The 23361-nt window shown below is 39.9% G+C and overlaps 1 protein-coding gene across 8 annotated transcripts in view; it reads right to left on the minus strand.

Moving 5' to 3' along the window:
• NEK4 (NIMA related kinase 4) overlaps positions 1–18954 on the minus strand; it is a 39582-nt gene extending 20628 nt beyond the window's left edge. For 2 of the 8 annotated variants that reach the window (XM_012771560.3, XM_012771558.3), the window contains exons 1-9: positions 18636–18952; positions 16081–16347; positions 14938–15135; positions 14303–14410; positions 11690–11844; positions 10564–10705; positions 5935–6336; positions 759–908; positions 42–188 (exon numbers count right to left, since the gene is read on the minus strand). In XM_012771560.3, coding sequence (XP_012627014.2) covers positions 42–188; positions 759–908; positions 5935–6336; positions 10564–10705; positions 11690–11844; positions 14303–14410; positions 14938–15135; positions 16081–16347; positions 18636–18728 — 1662 coding nt within the window. In that variant the 5' untranslated portion in view covers positions 18729–18952. Of the gene's footprint in view, positions 1–41; positions 189–758; positions 909–5934; positions 6337–10563; positions 10706–11689; positions 11845–14302; positions 14411–14937; positions 15136–16080; positions 16348–18311; positions 18433–18635 lie in introns of all 8 variants that reach the window. The other 6 variants (XM_076008410.1, XM_076008413.1, XM_076008411.1 and 3 more) reach the window with 6 other exon arrangements.
• Positions 18955–23361: the final 4407 nt, after the last annotated feature.

Genomic DNA, 23361 nt, shown 5'->3' on the forward strand with positions numbered 1-23361 from the left:
TTTATAAGGTTTTTAAAAACTCAACATACACTCTCACAAACCTTAGATGAGGACATCTCACTGGTCATTGAACTGCTCACAGACCCAGTGACCATGCTACTTTGGTGTTCAGCATCTTTTTGTATAGGTATGATATCCACTTTTCCAACAATGGGATGAGAGGGTAAAAGTTGAGGTGACTCGTGGAACTTTAAATAATTAAAAAAGAGAGGGAGATTATCAGTTTCCTATACAGCCACCTCCAGAGTTTCCCTGTCAGTAGGTTCCCTATGTATTTTGTCAGTGCTTTGCTCTTAAAAACTTCAAAATATTGCATTTTGGAAAGGGAATCTGCCAAAAGAAAATCACCATCTAAGAAGTTTATGGAGAGGGTGCCTGTGAAAGTTACTTGAAGAAATGAGGCGTCAACATGATTTTGTGCAGAAGATGAGGAAAGATGCAGAAGAAGATAATGATGATCATCAGTATAATAGAGAAGGGGTCAAAAATCTACCCTCATTAGCCTGCTCCTTTAACTCTCACAATAATCTGCCCATCTTTGCTGGGGAAGATAAAATCTTTCTTCTGCTTTCAGCTACACTGATATTTGAAAATTGATATTTAGCATCTTGCAATTGCCACCCTTCTCTGTATGTTCCTTTCATTTTCTTACGTGTCTTTTAGGCAACTGTTAATCATTCTAAATAGAAATTGAGCTTCCCAAAGTCTATCTCCCAAACAGCAGCACAATGAATTACTGCAAAGAGATCTCCACCAACCTGTCTCTTCCCCCCACCGTGCTCAGTCTGTTCTCTTTTCTTCTGCCGTCGCTGTCGAGACAGGGAAGGTTCAGCCCAAGAGCTGTGCGGCTGTAAACCTGAGTGGATTCTGCCCTGTTTTTCTTTAATACATTCACCAGCAACTTGGTCCTTAAAAATAGTAAGATGAAAGAAACATGCCAAACAAAACCCCACAAAATAATGAAATAGTCTTTTGAACTTCCAGATGGCCAAACCCTCCATATCTACCTCTTTTTTTCCTTCTCCTCCTCCTCCATTACTTTTAAAATGGTAAATGAAAATGAGAAGGAGGAACACTCTTTCTCCAAATGAATGCTTATTTGCAGTGATGACAGCCAAAGAAATAATGCTGATATCAGTTATCTAAATGTTCTGGCTTTTTTTCTCTTCTCCTAAATAAAAATAATTATTTTAACTAAATTACTCAAATCGTGATTAGCCTTAAACTACTCACGTTTGATTCAGTTTTTTCTTAAATCTCTTCATAACTTTTAATAGATTTTCTATCCTGAAAATGAACAAATGTCTGAAATGAACTCCAATTTAATATACATTTGCTTTCCAAGTAACTGTCAGTTATTTGGATATACCCTAAAGAACACAAAGAAAAGAGCATTGAGTTTAGATGTTAGATGGAGTTAGGAGTTAGATGGAGTCTTATGGGAGAAATTTAATATTTCTGAGCCCAGTTTGCTCATTGAAAAATGGGTTTAATGCCCACCACACATGGTATTACTATCTGAGGATTAGCTGAAATGATACACTAAAAGTACTTAGGACTATGTCTATCACATATTAGATGCTCAGAGAATGAGAACTATTGGTAGCACATTACCTTTTAAGTTATAAAGATCACCAGGGACTTAGTATTTTATTTGGATAGATGGTTTTAGAAACAAATGCATACCAAACATTAAAATAAAATATATTCTTGCTTGCAGTCACTCATTCATTCATTTATTCAGATTTGGGGTCTCACTATGTTGCCTAGGCTGGTTTTGAACTCCTGGGTTCAAGCAATCCTCCTGTCTCAGCCTCCTGAAAAACTGGGACTACAGGCACATGCTACTGTACCTGGTGGATTCTTGCATCTATTTTTGCCAATTTTTAAGTATTAGAATACCTAGGTTTTCAAGTATAAGGGCAATGATAATTGAATATCATTCAATCAACACATTTTTATCAAGAACCTACTATTGGAACATTTTAGAAAGAAAAATGAACAATGTGATAGTAATACAAGGTAAAATTGCATTCTAACAGCCATTATTATTTTGGTTTTTTAAGAGATGGGGTCTCACTCTTGCTCAGGCAGTTCATGAACTCCTGACCTCAAGTGATCCTCCAGCCTTGGCTTCCCACAGTGCTAGGATTATAAGTACGAGCCACGGCAACCGGCCCCTAACAGCCATTATCATTAAGACAACATTTTTTTTTTTTTTGAGACACAGTCTCACTTTGTTGCCCTGGCTAGAGTATAGTGGTGTCATCATAGCTCACAGCAACCTCAAACTCCTGGGCTAAAGTGATCCTCCTGCCTCAGCCTCCCAAGGAGCTGAGACTATAGGTGTGTCCTACCATACCCAGCTAATTTTTCTATTTTTTGTAGAGACAGGGTCTTGCTCTTGTTTAGGCTGGTCTCAAACTCCTGAATTTAAGTGATCCTCCTGCCTTAGCCTCCAGAGTGCTAGGATTACAGGGATGAGCCACCTCACCCAGCCAAGACAACATTTTTATATCTCTGGCAAACACAAAACTGTAGGTAAAATAACTTGTAAATTTATTCTTCAAAGAGTATACCTAATATGGGATGCAAAATATGGTAAATGATTAATTTTACAATATTATTATATAATAATCTAGCTAAACAAGGAGACCAAGAAAACACACAACAAATGATCTAATTCTGAAGAGGAAAATAAATGTTTCTCTACTGGTAGTAAGTACAGAGTATTCAAAATAAAACTTAGTTATATGTACAAGAATGATAAGAACAATTAAGGAGCTTCTCCATTAAATCCAATTGGTTTTTAAAAAGTCTGTCCACTTTATGAAGAAGAAAACAAAAGTAAAAACAAAAGAAAGAGAAAATGCTAGACTTGAAATTCCATCAAACAAACAAAAAAGCCTGCTCTAGGCCAGGTGCCGTGGCTCATGCCTATAATCCTAGCACTTTGGGAGGCAGAGGCGGGAGGATCGCTCGAGGTCAAGAGTTTGAAACCAGACTGAGCAAGAGCGAGACCCCATCTCTACTAAAAATTGAAAGAAATTAATTGGCTAACTAGAAATATATAGAAAAAATTAGCCGGGCATGGTGGCGCGTGCTTATAGTCCCATCTACTCAGGAGGCTGAGGCAGGAGGATTGTTTGAGCCTAGGAGTTTGAGGTTGCTGTGAGCTAGGCTGACGCTACGGCATTCTAGCCAGGGCAACAAAGTAAGACTCTGTCTCAAAAAAAAAAAAAAAAAAAAAAGCCTGCTCAAAAAAGCCTGGTGTAAGACAACAGATTCAATCAGGAATAAGATAACGATGTCCACTCCCATAATTTCTATTCAACACTGTACTGGAGGTTTTAGCCAAGGCAATTTGGTAAGAAAAAGAAATAAAAGGATTCCAGATTGGAAATGAATAACTAAAACTATTATCTCTATTCACAGATTACATGATCTTATATTCAGAAAATCCAAAGAGACCACTTAAAAAAATTATTTGAACCAATAAATGAGTTCAGCAAGGTTGCAGAATAAAAGATCAATATTAAAAAATCAATTATATTTCTATACACTAGCAATGAACATGGAAATGAAATTATGAAAATAATTCCATTTATAATAGCATCAAAAACAATAAAATACTTAGAAACAAATTCAACAAAATGAGTTCAAGACTTATACAATGAAAACAACAAACATCATTGTAAGAAATTAAAGAACAGGACGGGTGTGGTGGCTCATGTCTGTAATCCTAGCACTTTGAGAGGCCAAGGCAGGAGGATTGCTTAAGATCAGGAGTTCCAGACCTGCCTGAGCAAGAGCAAGACCCCATTCCTACAAAATATAGAAAAATTAGCCTGCCATGGCAGCACTTGCCTATAATCCCAGCAACTCAGGAGACTATGGCAGAAGGATCACTTGAGCCCAGGAGTTTGAGGTTGCAGTGAGAGCTATGGTGATGCCAGGGCAACAGAATGAGACCCCATCTCAAAAAAGAGAGAGAGAGAGAGAGAGAGAAAGAGAGAAATTAAAGAAGACCTAACCAAATAGAAAGACATCCCATATTCATGGATTGGAAGACTTATATATTAAGATAGCAATATTCTGCAAATGATCTACAGATTCAAAGCAATCCCTGTCAAAATCCAAGCATTTTTTGCAAAAACTGACAAGCTGATCTTAAAATTCACACAGAAATATAGAGGACCCAAACAGCTAAAATAATATTGAAAAATACAAATAAAGTTAGCAGACTCACACTTCCCAATTTCAACACTTACTACAAAGCTACAGTAATCAAGATAATGTGTTATTAAGACAGACATATAGATCAATGGTACAGAATTGAAAGCCTATGAAAAATCCTTACATTTTCAGTCTATTGATTTTCTACAGGGTACCAAGACACTCCAACGGGGAAAAAATAATCTTTTCAACAAATGGTGCTGGGACAACTGGATATTCACATACAAAAGAATGAAGTTGTATCCCTTCCTCACATCATACACAAAAATTAACTCAAAATAGATCACAGACCTAAATGTAAGAGCCAAAACTATAAATTCGTAAAAGAAAACATGACATTATAAGCACAAGCTACAAAAGAAAAAAAATAGACATAATTGGATTTCATAAAAATTTTAAACTTTTGTGTTTCAAAGGACATCATCAAGAAAGTGAAAAAACAACTCACAGAATGTGAGACTTTTCTTTTTAGAGATGGGGCCTTCCTCTGTCATCCAGGCTGAAGTGCAGAGATGCAATCATAGCTCACCACAGCCTCAAACTCCTGGGCTCAAGTGACCCTCCTGTCTCAGCCTCCCACCCAGCTGGGACTACAGGCACATGCTACCATACCCAGCTATTTTTATTTTTATGTTTTTAGAGCTGGGGTCTCACTATGTTGTCCAGGCTGTTCTTAAACTCCTAGCCTCAAGCAATCCTCCCACCTCAGGCTTCCAAGGTAGTGGGGTTATAGGAATGAGCCACTGCACCTGCCTGAAGATAATATTTTCAAATGCTATATCTAATGAGGAACTGGTATCTAGAATAGACACTCTCACAATTCAATAACAAAAAGATATATAAACCAATTAAATATTAGCAAAGAATCTGAATAGATTATTTCTCCAAAGGAGGTACACAAATGGCCAAAAAGTATATTAAAAGATGTTCAACATCATTAGTCATTAGGGAGATGCAAATCAAAACCACTTCACACCTCCTAGGATAGTTATGATCAAAACGATAGACAATAACTAGTGTTGATAAGGATGCAGAGAAACTGAGACCCTCATATATTGTTGGTAGAAGTAAAATCATACAGTTGCATTGGAAAAGAGTTTTGTAGTTCCTCAAAAAGTTACACATAGCATTACCATATGACCCAGCAATTCAACTCCCAACAAAACTGAAAACATAAGTCCACACAAAAAGTTGTACATGAATATTCACAGCAGCATTACCCACAGTATCCAAAAAGTGGAAACAACCCATATGTTCATCAACTGATGAATGGATAAATAAAATAATATATATATATACCGTGGAAATTATATTGACGATAAAAAAGAATGAAATACTTGGTACATGCTACACCATAGATAAATCTTGAAAAAGGGCTAAAAGAAGACAAACACACATAAAAGACCATAAACTGTATTATGCCATTTATATGAAATGCTCAGAATAGGCAAATCCATAGGGACAAATGTTGCCAGGGCTTAGGGTAAAATAAAGGGGGAATGGACCATGACAGTTACTGGATACTGGGTTTCTTTTTGGAGTGATAAAAATATTCTTCTGTTTCCATTGTTACACAGAATAACTGATTTCCCTAAAATGATAACTAAAGCATAATCAAACAACATGACCCACATTTTTGTAATAGTACATTCCAGTCCTCTCTCTGAAACCAATATTTTATGTGTGTGTATCACTCACCTGGTCCTTTGGCTTTTGGTCTTTGTTTAGAAGCTGCAGAGGCTTCACTGGTTCATTCTTTGCCCCAGTGGCATCAGAAGACCATGTAGGAATCAGGATTTCAGGATGAGCACTGGACTTAGTGATATCCTGCAGTGTCTCCTGCTTCACTTGAGAAATATGGCATTTACCTTCTAACTCATTAGAGGCATTTAAGTGTCTTGGTTGATCCTCTCGAACTAAGCCGTCCCTCACCGAGCTCCTCCCTTCTGCAGGTAAGATGTCAATATTTACCCTACTGATCGTGGCTAGTGACTCTGTAACATTGCTCAAGTCTAGTTTACAGGTGTGGCCTTTCAGACTAGCAGACTTCAAGGGACCAATGACCTTGGGTTTCTCCTGGGACGAACATTTATCTTCACCCTGAATGAAAATGTGTTTCTAAATTATTATAGCACTCTTCACACCATATACAAAAATTAACTCAAAATGAAACAACAGGTTCCTCAAAAAGTTAAACACAGAATTTCCATATGACCCAACAATTCCACTCCTAGTTATACACTCCACAGAACTGAAAGCAGGGATTCAAACAGATATTTGTGCACCAAAGTTTATAGCGGCATTATTCTAAATAGCCAAAAGTTAGAAATAACCCAAATGTCTATCAGCAGACAAATGGGGGAAAAAATGTGGTATATATAATACATACAATGGAATATTACTAACCCATAAAAAGGAATGAAGTTCTGATGCATGCTATAACATGGATCAACACATAAATCATGCAAAGTGAAATAAGCCAGACACAAAACAGACAAATACTGTATGATTCCACTTATATAATATACATAAAATAGCCAAATTCATAGCGATAGAAAGTAGATGGGAAGTTAACAGGGCCTGAGGATAGGGAGAATACAGAGTTATTGCTCAATAGGTACAGAGTTTCTATTTGGAATGAAGAAAGGGTTTTAGAATATAGTGGTGATAGTTGTATGACTTTGTGACTATAATTAAGGACACTGAAGTATATACTTAAAAGTAGTTAAAATGTGACCAAGTGGGATTTATTCCTGGAATGCAAGGATGGCTATGCTCTAGTTGTCATTTTAGGGAAACCAGTTATGCTGTGTATCAGTTTAAACAGAGGAATATTTTTATTACTGTGAAAAGAAACCCAGTACCCAGTAACGGTCATTCTCCATTCTCCCTCTGCCAACCCCTGGCAACACTTGTCCCTGCTGGATTTGCCTATTCTGAGGCAAGTGAAAATCAATCAGTGTAACAGACCACATGAACAGAATGAAGGAAAAAACCAAATGATCATCCCAATCAATATAGAAAAAGCATTTGACAAAATTCAACACCCTTTCATGATAAAAAAAATAATAATAATATTGGAATAGAAGAAAACTCTCAACATGATAAAAGTCATATATGAAACACCCACAGTGACCGTTATACTTAAAAGACTAAAAGTTTTTCTTCCAAGATCAAAAATAAAGCAATAGGCCAGGCGCGGTGGCTCACGCCTGTAATCCTAGCACTCTGGGAGGCGGAGGTGGGAGGATCGCTCAAGGTCCGGAGTTCGAAACCAGCCTGAGCAAGATGGAGAACGAGTCTCTACTAAAAATAGAAAGAAATTAATTGGCCAACTAATATATATAGAAAAAATTAGCCGGGCATGGTGGCATATGCCTGTAGTCCCAGCTACTTGGGAGGCTGAGGCAGGAGGATTGCTTGAGCCCAGGAGTTTGAGGTTGCTGTGAGCTAAGCTGATGCCATGGCACTGTAGCCAGGGCAAAAGAGTGAGACTCTGCCTCAAAATAAAAAAAAATAAATAAAAAAAAAAGCAGAGCAATGATGCCCACTTCTACTCAATATAGTATAGAAAGATCTAGCCAGTGCCATTAAGCAATAAAAAGAAATAAAAGGAATCAAAATTAAAAAGGAAGAAGTAAAATTATCTGTTTGCAGATGATATTATCTTATATATAGAAAACCCTAAAGATTACACAAAAAAACTCTTAGAACTAATGAATTTAGCAAAGTAGCAAGAGGCAAAGTCAACACACAAAAATAAGTTGCTTTTTTTTTTTTTTAAGAGACAGGGCCTCACTCTGTCGCTGAGGCTGGAGTGCAATGGTGCAATCACAGCTCACTGTAGCCTCAAACTCCTGGGCTAAATGATTTTTCTGCCTCACCCTCCTGAGTAGCTGGGACTACAGGCACATGCCACCATGACTGACCAGCTAATTCTTAAAAATTTTTTTTAGAGATGGGGTATTGCTATGTTGCCCAGGCTGGTCTTGAACTTCTGGCCTCAAGTGATCCTCTTGCCTCAGCCTCCTTAAGTACTGGGATTACAAATGTGAGCCACTATGCCCTGCCTCATTTGAATTTTTATACACTAACAATCAATAACCTGTAAAGTAAATTATAAAAACAATTCCATTTACAATAGCATGAAAAAAAAAATAAAATACTTAGGAATTAACAAAAAGGTGAAAGACTTATACAATGAAAACTATAAAACTGCTGAAAGAAATTAAAGACAACATACATAAATGGTAATACATTCACATTCAGGGATAGGAAGACTTAATATTGTTAAGATGTCCAGATTACCCAGAGCAATCTATAGGTTCAATGTAATCCCTATCAAAATTGCAATGACTTTTTTGCAGAAACAGAAAAATCCATCCTAAAATTCACATGGAATTTCAAAAGACCCAAATAGCCAAATAGCCCAAAAGATAGAGGACTCATACTTCCAATGTGTATTTTATCACATTAAAAAAAATCACAAACAAAAAAATGGATCAACAACCTAAATAAAAGAGCTAAAACTATAAAACTGTTAGAAGCCACCCTCTTCTCCGGCGGAACAGGCGGCAGCCCTTCCTCGGCCTCTCTGCGTGCTCTGTGCCTCAGCCTTGACCCGAGCCGACGCGGAGCCCGCACTGCGCGAGAAAGCCACTGACGTGAGGCTGCCTCACCCCTCCTCACCTTCAAGATATTGGATCAGGCAAGGGATTCTTAGATATGACATCAAATGCACAAGCAACAAAAGAAAAATAGATAAATAAGAAAATATATATTAAAAATTTTAAAAAAAGAAAATGAGGACAACCTACGGAACGGAGAAAATATTTTCAAGTCATATCTAGTAAGAGTCTGATACCTGGAACATAGAAAGAACTCTTACAATTTATAATCTCAGCACTTTAGGAGGTTAAAAAGTTTGAGACCAGCTTGGACAACATAGCAAGACCCTATCTCAAAAAAAATTTAACAATTAGGCAGGCATGGTAGTGTGCACCTATAGTCCTATCTATTCGGGAAGCTTGGAAATATATAGAAAATATGAAATATGTATTTTAAAAATAAGAAATAATCCAACAAGCCATGATTTGGGAAAAAAATAATAAAAAAAGAATATATAAAAATAATAAAAAAAGAAATAAGAAAATATATATTTAAAATTAAAATAGATATATTTAAAAATAAATAAAGACAACCTACAGAATGGAGAAAATATTTTCAAGTCACGCATCTCATAAGGGTCTAATACAGGGAACACAGAAACAACTCTTACAACTTAACAACAAAAAGACAAAAAATCCAATTAAAAAATGGGCAAAAGACTTAACAGACATGTCTTTAAAGAAGACAGACAAATGGCACACAAGCTGTAAAAAGATGCTCTATATCATTAGTCATTAGGATACTGCAAACTAAAACTATAATGAGATGCTACTTCACATCCAATAGGATGGCTTGAATTAAAAAAACAAAATAAGTGTTGGTAAGGATGTGAAAAATTGGAACCCTTGTGCATTACTTATGGGAATGTACAATGGTGCAGTCACTGTAGAAAACAGTATGGTAGTTACTCAAAAAGTTAAATATAAAATTACCATTTGACTCAGCAATTCCAATCCTAGGTATATACCCAAAAGAACTGGGTACTCAAAACTTGCATACAAATGTTCATAGCAATAGCTAAAAGGTAAAAACAACCCAAACGTCCACCAATGGATGAATGGACAAATTGTGGTAGATCCATACAATGAAATATTAGATTTGAAAAGAAATGAAATATCGATATATACTACATGGGTGAATCTTGAAAACATGCTAAGTGAAAGAAACCAGATACAAAAGGTCACATATTTTTATTCCATTTATATGAAATAGCCCGTATAGATAAATTCATAGAGTCAGAAAACATACTAGTGGTTGCCAGGAGCTGGGTGGAGGAGAAATGGGGAGCGACTGCTTAATGGGTAAGGGGTTTCCTTTGGGGTTATAAAAATGTTTTGGAACTAAATAGAGGTAATGGTTACACAACATTATGAATGTACTTAATGCAATTTGTTCACTTTAAAATGGTTAATTTTATGTTACACAAATTTCACCTAAAAATTTCTTGAAGTTATTACAGCACTGGCTGTGTGAAGTCTGACAGTCTGCTTTGGATAAAGGGGGCTAAATGCATCGCCTTCATCAGCACTCTTACTTATATAAAGGAAGCATACAACAGCATCTCTAGTGAAGCATTGTCATTTCACACATAATTTGCTTCGCTAGCCTAGTTTTTAAAGTACAATTTCTAAAACCTGTACCCTTTAAAAAGAAACATACCATGACATATGTCTTGAAGCCCTCAGAAGAGTGTATTTGGGGGTGAATTACTTTGTGATTTGATTCTGCCTTTCCAGAAACCACTGTAGCAACAGGCTTGGATTTAGAGTCACCATTTTTAATGTTATTTTTGGAGGTTTTTCTTTATGAAGAAGAAAAGAAAGAAGTTATTATGAGTTTCATTTTCAAGTTTCACATATTTGTAATAACACAACTTCTTTGCCAAGTTTGAGAGTAAAAATGATTGATATACTCAGTCCTGACTTGCAGAATAAATGCATACAGGAATAATATCTCCAACTATTTTAGTATGTCATTTCTAAAACTGAGTAAACCCCCGGAGAATTCAAGGGTACCACAGAGACCAGGGCAGTGGAAAGCCAAAGGGCTGTTTGGTGGCAAGTTACAGAGAATGTGAGCAAAAAGACGGTCCTCCTTTATCCCCTGGGCCTCTCCAACATTTCTCCTCTCCTTCCAAATTCAACATGCCACAAGGCAGGAAGACTAGTCAAGGAGATTGTGAGTCTTGCCCAGCCCTTAGTCTTAGATCCTGGGACACCTGTTTGGTGAAGGTAGAACCTACAAGTCAAAGAACACAGGAGTTTAAGGCTGCAATATGATTATGTCACTGAATTTCAGCCTGGACAAAAGAATGAGACCCTGTCTCAAAAAAAAAAAAATTAAAAACTAAAAAGGAACAGAGAGTTGAGACTGAGAGAATTCTGTACAAACAGGTCTTGTTAAAATAATTCTTATCTTCCTTCAGCCTCTCCACATAGTTTAGTTACTTTTCCATAATCACCTCTCTTTGTTCAATCTAGCATAAATGCATTTAAGTTTTGCCACTTCTTTGGGTCTTCATTTCCTTATGAGGACTCCTGTGTCACATAAAACTTATATAACTATTAAATAAATGTGTATGCTTTTCTCCTGTTAATTTGTCAGTTTAATTCTCAGGCGCAGCCAAAACACTCTGAGGTAGAATTTTGCCTCCTCTACATATTCTAATCATGCAATTTTATTTTGTGTTTAAAAAGCTCACCATAAATTCACTCATAAGACAATTATAAAAATTATTTTTTACTCCATCTATTTAGTCCAGCTATTTGCAAGGGAAGTATCTTACGCCTTTGTGGCCTCCAAAAAGATGCATATTTGGTTCTTTATATAAGGCTGCCTCAGGATGCTCCTCACAGAGGGTCTTTCTTCAGGCCTTTTGCTCAACATTGTTCTTATCAATTCTGCCAGCTCTGGGCTATAATCTCTTGGCATTGGCGGCAGCTACAAAGAAAAACAGTACTGCAATTATGACTAACAAAGTAAAAGCTGGTAGAGGTTTCCTAATATTTATTTAAAGTCATGTATCCACATAAGCACAAAATAACCAGTATATTAGTCTACAGAAAGTATACTGGTGTCCTGGTTATAATAACAAGTTGTAAGATTGTAAAAGTATATCCTTCAACCCAGCAGTGCCATTTGGGGATTTATTTTTTCCCCTTCAGAAATAAGAGCAAGAGTTGCTAAAAATTTATGTACCAGGATGTTCAATGCAGCATTGTTCTTACGGTAGTACATAACTGTAATCAACTTAAATGTCCATCCATGGGGGACTTGTGGAATAAATTATGGTACCTCCTTCCTATAGAATACTAAGCAGGTGCTTAAAAAATAAAAGACTTACAGTTTCTAACCCAGAAAGATGTCCCTCATATGTTAAGTCAAAAAAGCCAGTTATGTACTAATGTGTACAACCTTGATTACATTTTTGTTTCTTAAGTATCTGTGTGTATATGTACATACATTAATATACACCCAGAGTTGTGTCTGTATAAAGACAAGAAAAAGACAGGAAGGAGTTGGGTGCAGTGGCTGACACCTGTAATCCTAGCATTCTGGGAGACCAAGGCAGGAGTTCCAGATCAGCCTGAGCAAGAGTGAGACTCTGTCTCTACTAAAAATAGAAAAAATTAGCCAGGAATGGTGGTGCATGCCTGCAGTCCCAGCTACTCGGGAGGCTAAGCCAGGAGGATTGCTTGAGCCAATGGGTTTGAGGTTGCTGTGAGCTAGGCTGATGCCACTGCACTCTAGCCTGGGCCACAGAGCAAGACTCTATCTTAAAAAAAAAGCCAGGAAGGCCATGCACCAAATTACTAACAATGGTTATTCCAGGGTATGGAAATAGATAAAAAGAGAGAGGAATTTCACTCCTTTCTTTTTTTTTTTTTTAAGACAACCATAAAAATGAGGTTTGTTGAGGAGAGAAAGATAGGATTATAGGGCAAGAGCAAGACAAAGGTTTATAAAGCATGCCACAGATGATTATGCCACAGATGATGACCAGACCCATTGTCACAGCAAAGAGAGAACAAAAGGAAGGGCACAAAAAGGGGGAATTTCATTCCTTTCTTGTTTGTTTCTTTAAGGAGTGGAATTATGGGCAAATTTTACTTTTTTTGGGTTTTTCAATATTTTTCAGATAAAAAGATTAAATGAGTCTTGGGATAATATTAAAATCAATAGGTGATTTATGACCTTAAAACTTAACAGTATGTGCCTGACACTGCCAAGGACAACTAGCCTCACTGGACTAACATAAAATGAGTCACTCTGGTGTCCATATCAGAAACAATGCTTTCCATAGTTCTTAAATAGCTGCTGGTGATTGTGATGATTATCAAAGGGACAAGTTCAACAAATGGAGTGTACTCATTTTAAATGGAACTCATCTAACCATAAGCTGCTGAGAAGATATATTACTAACAATCTCCCAGGGCACCAGTATATCCTGTGGCTATAGGGAGAGGTTTTCAAAAAGCCAATTCTTTTTTTTTTTTTTTTTTTTTTTGAGACAGAGTCTCACTTTGTTGCCTAGGCTAGAGTGAGTGGCGTGGCGTCAGCCTAGCTCACAGCAACCTCAAACTCCTGGGCTCAAGCAATCCTTCTGCCTCAGCCTCCCAAGGAGCTGGGACTACAGGCATGCGCCACCATGCCCGGCTAATTTTTTCTGTATATATTAGTTGGCCAATTAATTTCTTTCTATTTATAGTAGAGACGGGGTCTCGCTCTTGCTCAGGCTAGTTTCGAACTCCTGACCTCGAGCAATCCACCCGCCTCGGCCTCCCAGACAGCTAGGATTACAGGCACGAGCCACGGCCAAAAGCCAATTCTTTTGAACCATTAAGCCACCTTTATGGATTAATGTTAAGAAATGATCAATCCCTTCTCCTCTAGTTTGAAATTTCCCACTGTAAGAGACCCACCATTCTTTTTTTTTTTTTTTTTTGAGACAGAGTCTCACTTTGTTGCTCAGGCTAGAGTGAGTGCCGTGGCGTCAGCCTAGCTCACAGCAACCTCAAACTCCTGGGCTCGAGCGATCCTTCTGTCTCAGCCTCCCGAGTAGCTGGGACTACAGGCATGCGCCACCATGCCCAGCTAATTTTTTTATATATATATCAGTTGGCCAATTAGTTTCTTTCTATTTATAGTAGAGACGGGGTCTCACTCTTGCTCAGGCTAGTTTTGAACTCCTGACCTTGAGCAATCCGCCTGCCTCGGCCTCCCAGAGAGCTAGGATTACAGGCGTGAGCCACCGCGCCCGGCGAGACCCACCATTCTTAACTCACCAATATCAATAATTATTCATTGACTCATCAAAATCATCAATGATTTTGCCAGTAGCTATTTACAAAGCTGCATTATATAAACCGTGCTCAATTAGTTCTAGATTATTATTTACCTTTCCTTCAATAATCCGATAAACTAAAGAATTCATGTCTTTTGCATTGAAAGCATGCTTCAGGGTGGCCATTTCATAGACACAGCATCCCAGAGCCCAAACATCAGACTAGAAAAGAAAAACAGTAAACAATTAAAAGTCAGAATAGCTTATTTACATTCTGCCTGCTTTAAAAAAAAAAAAAAAAAGAAGATAGGCAGGGGTTCACACTTGTAATACTAGCACTCTGGGAGGCCAAAGCAGGTGGATTGCTCAAGGTCAGGAGTTCAAGACCAGCCTGAGCAAGAGTGAGACTCTGTCTCTACTAAAAAGAAAAACAGAAAAGAAATTAGCTAGACAACTTAAAATATGTAGAAAAAATTAGCCAGGCATGGTGGCACATGCCTGTAGTCCCAGATACTTGGGAGGCTGAGGCAAGAGGATCTCCTGAGCCCAGGAGTTTGAGGTTGCTGTGAGCTAGGCTGACGCACAGCACTCTAGCCTGGGCAATAAAGTGAGACTCTGTCTCAAAAAAAAGACATTTTCCCTAAACTGATTCACAGATAATTCTTCTGACTTAACTATAGTGAAGGGTTCTGAAATTATGAATACTTTCCCCAAGACAAGGGGAGCTAGCATACAAAGCCCAGTCCTACCTTATAGTTATAGGGCTTGTTTGAGAACAATTCAGGACTCATGTAGTAAGGTGTGCCAATGAGGGTGCTAGCCATGTCACAGTGATTCTCTAACACTCGGGCAATTCCTAAATCACCCACTTTGATGATGTTTGTTCTTGTTAGGAAGACATTCTGAGTTTTCAGATCTCGATGAAGGATGTGTTTTTCATGTAAATACTGAGGAGAGAAATAAAACTTCATTACATATAAATATGCTTATTTATTTATTCTTAGTTTCTTATATACCATCAGCAATTGCATGAGTTAAAGAGACTTAGTTACCTACCTACCAAAACATTATTGTTTTATAATCTCTAAATAAAAGGCCTAATATACAACTTTTGAAGTAAGAAAATTAAGTTCCATATATTAATTTGCCCAGTACCCATCAAAGTTGTTCCCTGGAACCTTGACAATTATTAGCATTTTAGCACTACATGAATCCAGTTAAAAAATATGCTTATAAACTCCCACTGAAGGTAGGACAACTTACACAAAGTCAGATGCACATTCCTCTTAGACCCATGAAATCCACAGCTTAATAATACTTTCAAATATATATAACAAGAACATTTTTATTTAGAGAAAGTATCTTAGAATTTTAAAAAGGTCAATTAATTCTGGACAAGGCTGCTCAGTTCCAAAATGGTATTTCATAAACATTCTCACTTTTGAGTATATGTATATTAAAACACAAACTTGTTTTGCATTTCCACCCACTCTGCCCCAGCACTATGAAAGCCCAAATCCCCACAGTCTAGCATATTAATTAGCCCAGCCTTGTTTCAGCATGACACAGGTGACCAGCAGATAATAAACACAGTCACTCTTTGTTCTAGGTCAACTCAGGGCCCTTAAAATTGACTTTGCTATAAATATTAAATGAATAAAGAACTGGATTCTGCAATTAGACATGAAATCCATGCCTACTTTAATATAGATATTACTCACTCAGAAACATTCCAATGCTACAGTAAGAGGAACTGGGTCTATTTCATAAATGAATTTTTTAAAAAATACATTTTTTTAATGTAAGTATTTGAGGAAAAAATTGTCCTGAAATACATCTGCCATCTTCCTGCCACCTTGGAGCAAGTAGGATGCTGTGAGTCTAGACAGTACCTGCAAAGCCATGGCAATCTGTACAAACCACTCTACCACTTGACTCTCAGGCAGAAGCTGCCCTTTCTGTTCCTTGAGCTTTCGGTACAGATCACCTCCTTCACAGAAGCCCATGACAATGTAGAGCAGACCATCTCCTCCCTCCCATGACTCCTTGTAGGTGACAATGTTGGGGTGCTTCAGCTGAGACAAGAGCTGGGCTTCCTGTTCGGCAGCTCGCCGCTCTCTGCTAGAGGCTTTTTGAAGGTTCAGTTTTTTGATGACATACTACAAAGAAAACATGTATTTTTACAATGTGAAATAAACGTACAGATTTGTGGGTTCAGAGTTATCTGAGGACTCTTACGAATGTCCTCAAAACCAACTTTCTGGAGCCTGTCAGATAACCTATTTATTTTGTTTTTCCCAAGCACAAAATTGGTGGAAAATATTTGCTATTACTAATGATACTTTTTGCAGGTTAGACTTATAGCAGTGTGGGGTCACAAAACTTTATCCTTTCCATCTGCATTTTACAGTTTCAGTAACGCTAAAAAATGAGTCCAAGACTCCGGGAGCAGTGGCTCACACCTGTAATCCTAGCACTCTGGGAGGCCGAGATGGGTGGATCGTTTGAGCTCAGGAGTTCAAGACCAGCCTGATCAAGAGCGAGACCCCATCTCTACTAAAAATAGAAAGAAATTAATTGGCCAACTAAAAATACATAGAAAAAATTAGCCGGGCATGGTGGTGCGTTGCCTGTAGTCCCAGCTATTCAGGAGGCTGAGGCAGAAGGATCGTTTGAGCCCAGGAGTTTGAAGTTGCTGTGAGCTAGGGTGACAACACGGCACTCTAGCCTGGGCAACAAAGTGAGACTCTGTCTCAAAAAAAAGAGTCCAAGAGAACATACCATTGGATTAATCATAAAATCTGTGTTAGAAATTCCTTAACCCCTAAGGTCCCTCTACAAACATACATGGACTTGAATATACATCTGCAGTCCGAATGGATCCATGGATTACATCAGATACTCAAAGGGATCCAAGGCCCAATGAGGTTAAAAATCACTGGCCAAGTGCAGTGGCTCACGCTTATAATCCTAGCACTCTGGGAGGCCAAGGTGGGAGGATTGCTTGGGGCCAGGAGTTGCAGAGCAGCCTGAGCAAAAGTGAGACTCCATCTCTACAAAAAATAGAAAAAAATTAGCTGGGTGTAGTAGCACCTGCCTGTAATCCCAGCTACTCAGGAGGCTTAGGCAGGAGAATTGCTTGAGCCCAGGAGTTTGAGGTTGCTGTGAGCTTTAATGATGCCACTGCACTTTAGCCTAGGTGACAGAATAAGACTCTATCACATACACACACACACACACACACACAAAATCACTGATTCTCAATATACAAAATTATTCCCACTTTTTAAAACATCAATATCCTCTAACACCTAGTACATTGTCCTCAATGAATTCAAAGACCATATAAATTTCTTCAACAAATACACACATAAATATGCTTTGTGACATGTAAACTACTTTTCAAATGTGAGGGGCTATTCTTGTAGCTAGTCTCAGCTCAAAAATCCAATGATTCCCCCAATGCCTACTGAATAAATCTCTTATGCCTGAGCAAAAGGCAGAGTGACCAGCACCTGAGACAAAGAAGAAGAGATGAGAGGGCCCTATACTTAGGAGGGACATCTTCTCTCAGCAGTCTGATTGTCCTGGTGTAACTATTAAGAGCACCTCCTTTCAGTTTCAAAGTTGTACCAGTTTGTACAACACATTATATGTAATATATAACTATCAATAAACCACATTGAAAAATTGGTTCATTATCCTGAGAGTGATGGGATATCCTGAGAGTGCTTCAAGCAAAGGAGTGTCAATATCAGATCAAAATTTTGAAAGGTCACCGAGGCTGCAATGAAAGTGATGGATTGGAGCAGAGCGAGTAAGGTGGCAGGAGCAGTTGGGAAGCCTTTGCCATAGCTAGCTAGAGATAATGGTGTCCTGGATTGGCCTGGTACAAGTGGAGACGGAGAGAAGGACTGTTGGCTTAGTAGCAAATGAATATAATCAGTGTTTGGGGGTGGGGGTGGGGGTGGTGGAGGCTTAAAGAGGACTCCAGGTGTCCGGCTTGGGTAACTAGCTGGTTGGTGGTGCTACTCACTGCAACCGGGATGTTGAGAAAAGATCTGGAGGGAAGATAATGAGGTGAGTTTTAAGTGAGTCCAGCAGTTTAGAGACATTTGGCTACCTTCATTCAAGGAGTAACGCTTGGCAGGCGCTGTGTTAGGTCCCGGGAATGCATGATTCCTGCTCTCGTGGACTTGTCGGGGATGGAAGAGAGGTATGTGGATACAGCACACCAATTAATACTACAAGGGAGAAGGAGAGGAAGTCTGGGGCGCATATTACAGGGAGGCTTGACCTCGTCTCAGTAGACTGGGATGGCATTTCCCTGAAGAAGTGCCATCCGAGATGAGCCCCTTCAGACAACCCCGGGCCTGGTCCTCCGAGCGGCGTCCTCGGTGCACCTCTGCCGACACCCCACCCCTTGCCGGGCCCCAACCCCGCTGACCTGCCTGCCGTCCCGCCGGTGCTTCACGAGCGTCACCTCCCCATAGCTGCCTCTGCCCACGACCCGCAGGTAGCAGTAGGCGGCCAGGGGCATGTTCCCAGCGTTGGCCCACGGTCGGGATGCAGGGGCGGGTAGAGAGGCGGTCCGCAGCGGGAGGGCCGGCTCAGGCCAGAGAGGCGGCCCCGCAGGGGGGGGAGTGCGAAGTCCTGGCCCTCAGCGACGCCGCTGCCATAGCGATCAGGCCGGGGCAGTCCACGCATGCTCCGGCATCCCCGGAGGACTCGCCATAGAGAGGACGCCAGGAGCAGCCAGAGAGGTTCCACCGCCCCCTCCCCCCGGCCCGGGAGGACCGGCCATAGAGCCGAGGCTCCTGGCTGCCAGAGCGACTCCGCCTGGCCTGGCGAGCGCGAGGGACCGTGCGCTGTGCCTGAGTTCCACCGTCCGCCTGTCGGCAACTGCAAAGTTGAGGAAGCTGTCGCATCCTGTGTACTTTACAAGTGTGGTTCATTCATTCTACAAATATTTATTGACAGCCTGTGTGCCAGGGGGACAAAGTCCCTGCCTTCCTGGAGCTCACATTCTAATAAGAGGGTGACAGACTATAAATTCTACCAGTAACGTTTGCTGTGTTTTGCTTTATTACAGACTCACCATCGAGCAGTCCACCTTATTTTTTTATTCATTTCAGAGTAAATTGAAGATATCATTACACTTCATCTCTAAAATTTTTAGTCTGCTTATTGGGAACTGCAAAGAACTCTCAGCACATACTGACTGTCCAAACTAGCATGACTCCTCACAACTTAAGGCCCGACTGAAAATTGCCTGCCTGAAAAAGCTCAAGGCTGCCAAAAGAATTTACAGTTTGTTGCCGCCAACACCTCCCTGTCCTAGAGAATTTACTAAAAAAAAAAAAAATGCTGACAATTATAAATCCTTCCTCTATCCTTTGGAGATATATATGTATGTATCTCCTACAACCTAGGAATGTCTTTCCCAAAGACCTGAAATCCATTCCTTTGAATATAATCATCAGGAAGAGTAGGCCCTCTGTCTCCCAGTCTATGGTGGGAGGGTGGAATTCTAATTTCCATAATGCCAGATAGCAGACACAATTGGCCTATTTATATTTACACTGACCAAGGGTTTGTAATTTTTAACTTCTCTGACTCTACCTGAGCCCCCTGCTCACTCTTCCTCCCTACTCCCTCATTCTCCCTTTGAAAAGCCCAGTCATCTCTACACACACAAATCAGAATGAAGCTCAACTTTTTCCCCTACTGTCAGTTGTTACTGAATGAAATCTGCTTTCATTGCTTTAACTAGTGCCTGGCTTTGCTTATCTTTAGCAATATCATTAACTGAAGTTCAATATTTACTTATGATTCTTTTTGTTTGATTTTCTTGTAGACACAAAAATCTGCCTTGAATGAAATGTGCAAATCTTCAATGTACTATTAGATAATTTTGACAATTTCATACACCTAAATCTCCTGTCAAGGTATTGACCAAGGATATGGGGAAATTAGAGCCCTTGTGCATTGCTGATGGGAATGTAAAATGGTTCAGCTTGCCATGAAAAATGATAATTGTGGTTCCTCAAAAAATTAAGCAGAATTACCATATGATCCAACAATTTCACTTCTGAGCATATACCCAAAAGAATTGAAAGCTGGGACTCAAAACAGATATTTCTACACCTATGTTTATAGCAGCATTATTCACAATAACCGAAAAGTAGAAAAACCCATTGCTGGATGAATGGATAAACGGATTGTGGTACAAAGATATAATGGAATATTATTCAGCCTTAAAAAGGAAGGAGATTCTGACATAAACTACAACATGGATGAACTTTGAGAACATTATGCTAAATGAAACAACACAGTCATGAAAGGACAAATATATGTGCTCACTTATGTAAGGTATCTAGAGTAGGTAAATTCATAGAAGCAGAAAGTATAATAGTAGTTGCCAGTGGTGTTAAGGAAGACGGAGGAATGGAAGTTAGTGGTTAATGGGTATAGAGTTTCAGCTGGGGGAAATAAAAAGTTCTGGAGATGGATGGTGGTGATGGTTGCACGACAATGTGGATGTATTTATGCCACTAAACTATACACTTAAAGATGGCTAAATGGTAACTTTTATGTTTTGTATATTTTACAGTAATAAAAAATGGCTAAAAATTTCTTAATGTTTCAAAAAAGATATATAGCAGTGTTTTCAACCTTTATTTCATTATCACTCCTGTAAGAAGACTTTTTAGACAGTTTTTTCTAATCACTCCCTCCCCATGTACCGTATTGTACCACAGATAAACTGTACATCTGTTTATGTACTGTGGCCCTTTGGAGGACCACAAACCATTGTAATGTCTGATTTTTTTGCCCCCCTTCAAGGACCCACTTTTGCTCCATTTGGGACAATATCCCCCTTGTCGAGAATTTATGATGTAGAGTATCACTATCACCCTAAAATGTTCATTCATGCCCTTTCCCAGTTAATCCCCAATGGCCTCCCAGAGGCAACTGCTATTCTGATTGTTTCCACCATAGATTAGTTTTGACTAGTTTTACCTAGTGGCAAAATGAAATTATACATTATATACTCTTTTGCATCTGGTTCTTTCACTCAGCATAACATCTGTAAAATTCATCTGTGTTACTGTATTTCTCAGTAACTTGTTTCTTTTTATTGCTGAATAGTATCGTCATTGCATGAATATACCATGATTTGTTTATCTATTCACCTGTTGATGGGCATTTGTGTTGTTTCTAGTTTGAGCTACTGTGATTAAAGTTTCTATGAACATTTGTGTCTTTATGTGGACACACACTTTCATTTCTTGGGTAAATATGTAGGAATGGAATTGCTGAGTCACAGGGTAGATGTGTGTTTATTTTTGTAAGGAGGGATTTGATTTTAAATAAGGTTCATTAGCTCATTCAATTCTTACATAAACACTGTGAGGCTAGTACTATTATCATTCCCATTTTACAGTTGAGGATACTGACTCAGTTGAGCTGTTAAGAAATTCAAAGCAATATTCAAGAAGGTTTGGGGTTTGTTTACTCCTACACCCCTCCCACTCCCTGTATCACTTGGCCCCCCTGCCTCTAAGATATCTTTCTGAAAAATGACTCAGATTCCCTAAAGGCTCTTCATAGTCTTCATCCACCCCTTTTCCCCTCAGCAGGCTTTGCCCCTTTGTGAAATCTTCTCCTTTTGCTTTTGGAACTTTCCTGGTTCTCCTGTTCTCCCTGTCCACTCTTGTTCCTCTTTTGACTTCTCATGCTCTCCTCAGATTTGATGCTCCCCAAGGTTTCATGCTCTGCCCTCTATCTTCCACCCCAACTTGCTGTTCCTTAAATCTGTCATTTATCCTGCAGACGTTTAGCAAGGGCCTGCCCAGGGCCAGGGCTGGTGCCAGGCACTGGGGCACAGCAATGAATGAGGCAGACAAGATCCAGCTCCCACGATGCTTACAGTTGAAGGAGGAGATGGCTGTTAATCTAGGAAGCATACTAACAAGTTATCTTTGCCAACTGAGGTCCATACTGTGCAGAAAAGTCACTGAGCCCCATCTGGGCATTCAGGGGAAGTTGTCCCAAGCAAGCATTGCATGAGCTGAAGTTTGAAGGAAAACTTTTTCAGGAAGAGAAGTGACGTGCTAAGGCCCAGTGGGCTCATTTCATGACTTGACCTCCACCCCCAGTGAGGACTGGGCCAAGCCTGCCTGCTTCAGCACCTGAACCAGCAGGTGTGAATGAAGGAATTGGGGGCTGATGAATGGATGAGTGAAAAAGCACCTGCCTACATGGATTTGGAAGACGTGTCTAAGCTGAGAGGCCCAGAGGGCCATGGGCTAGGCAACATGAAGGCATCAGCAGGGCCCACACCACTGAGGACCTGGGAGTGTGTCAGGCAGGAAAAGGCCTAGAGCAGACTGGTCCTTTGAAATGATGACTTTGGCTGCTGCCTGGAGAGGGGACTATAGGACCAGAGTGGAACAGGGGATTAGCCATGTAGGAGAGAGAAGAGGGAAGCTTGGACTCAGTGGTGTCTGGGGACTGGAAGAGGAGTGAATGGACCAGAGAGATATTTAGAGGGTGGGAGGTGGGGGGAGGAGGTCTACAAGAGGGAGGCCTCCAGGATGCCCCAGCTTTCTGGTGTGGGTGGCCAGCTGGATGGTGGTGGCCTTCATTGGAGTGGACAGCAACAGGGGGATGACTAGGCTTGGTAGTGGGCTGCAGGGAGGGAGGCAGAGGTCAGGAGTTCAGTTTGCATGTACTAGATTGAGGGGCTCTGGGCAGGTGGAGCAGGCAGCTGGCTGTGTGGGTTGGGCTCAAAGCAGGCCTGGGCCCATGTGCTAACCTGCTGGCTCCAGCAGCACAGCCACCCTCCCAGGTCCCCAGGCTCAACCCTCAGCAACTGTAGCTGCTTTCTGCCCCCCCCCCCCCACCTCTCACAGCCACAGGGTGGGCCAACTTATCCTCTTCAACTGTGACATAGGGACAATAATAGTATCTCTCTCAGGGGTAGTTGTGAGCAGTAAGTGAATTGGTACACAAAAGATGCTGAGAAGGCACTAATCATTGTTAGCTCCCTCCCTCCCTCCCCTCCCCACAATACAAACATGTTTCCAGCACCTTCTGTGGACCAGGCTTGGCACTAAGTCATCTCTCGACAGCCCAGTCTTGAACTTATCACACTCCTGCTCAAAATA

This window comes from Microcebus murinus, chromosome 1 (assembly GCF_040939455.1).
Source record: "Microcebus murinus isolate Inina chromosome 1, M.murinus_Inina_mat1.0, whole genome shotgun sequence".
In the NCBI taxonomy this organism is placed as follows: Eukaryota; Metazoa; Chordata; class Mammalia; order Primates; family Cheirogaleidae; genus Microcebus; species Microcebus murinus.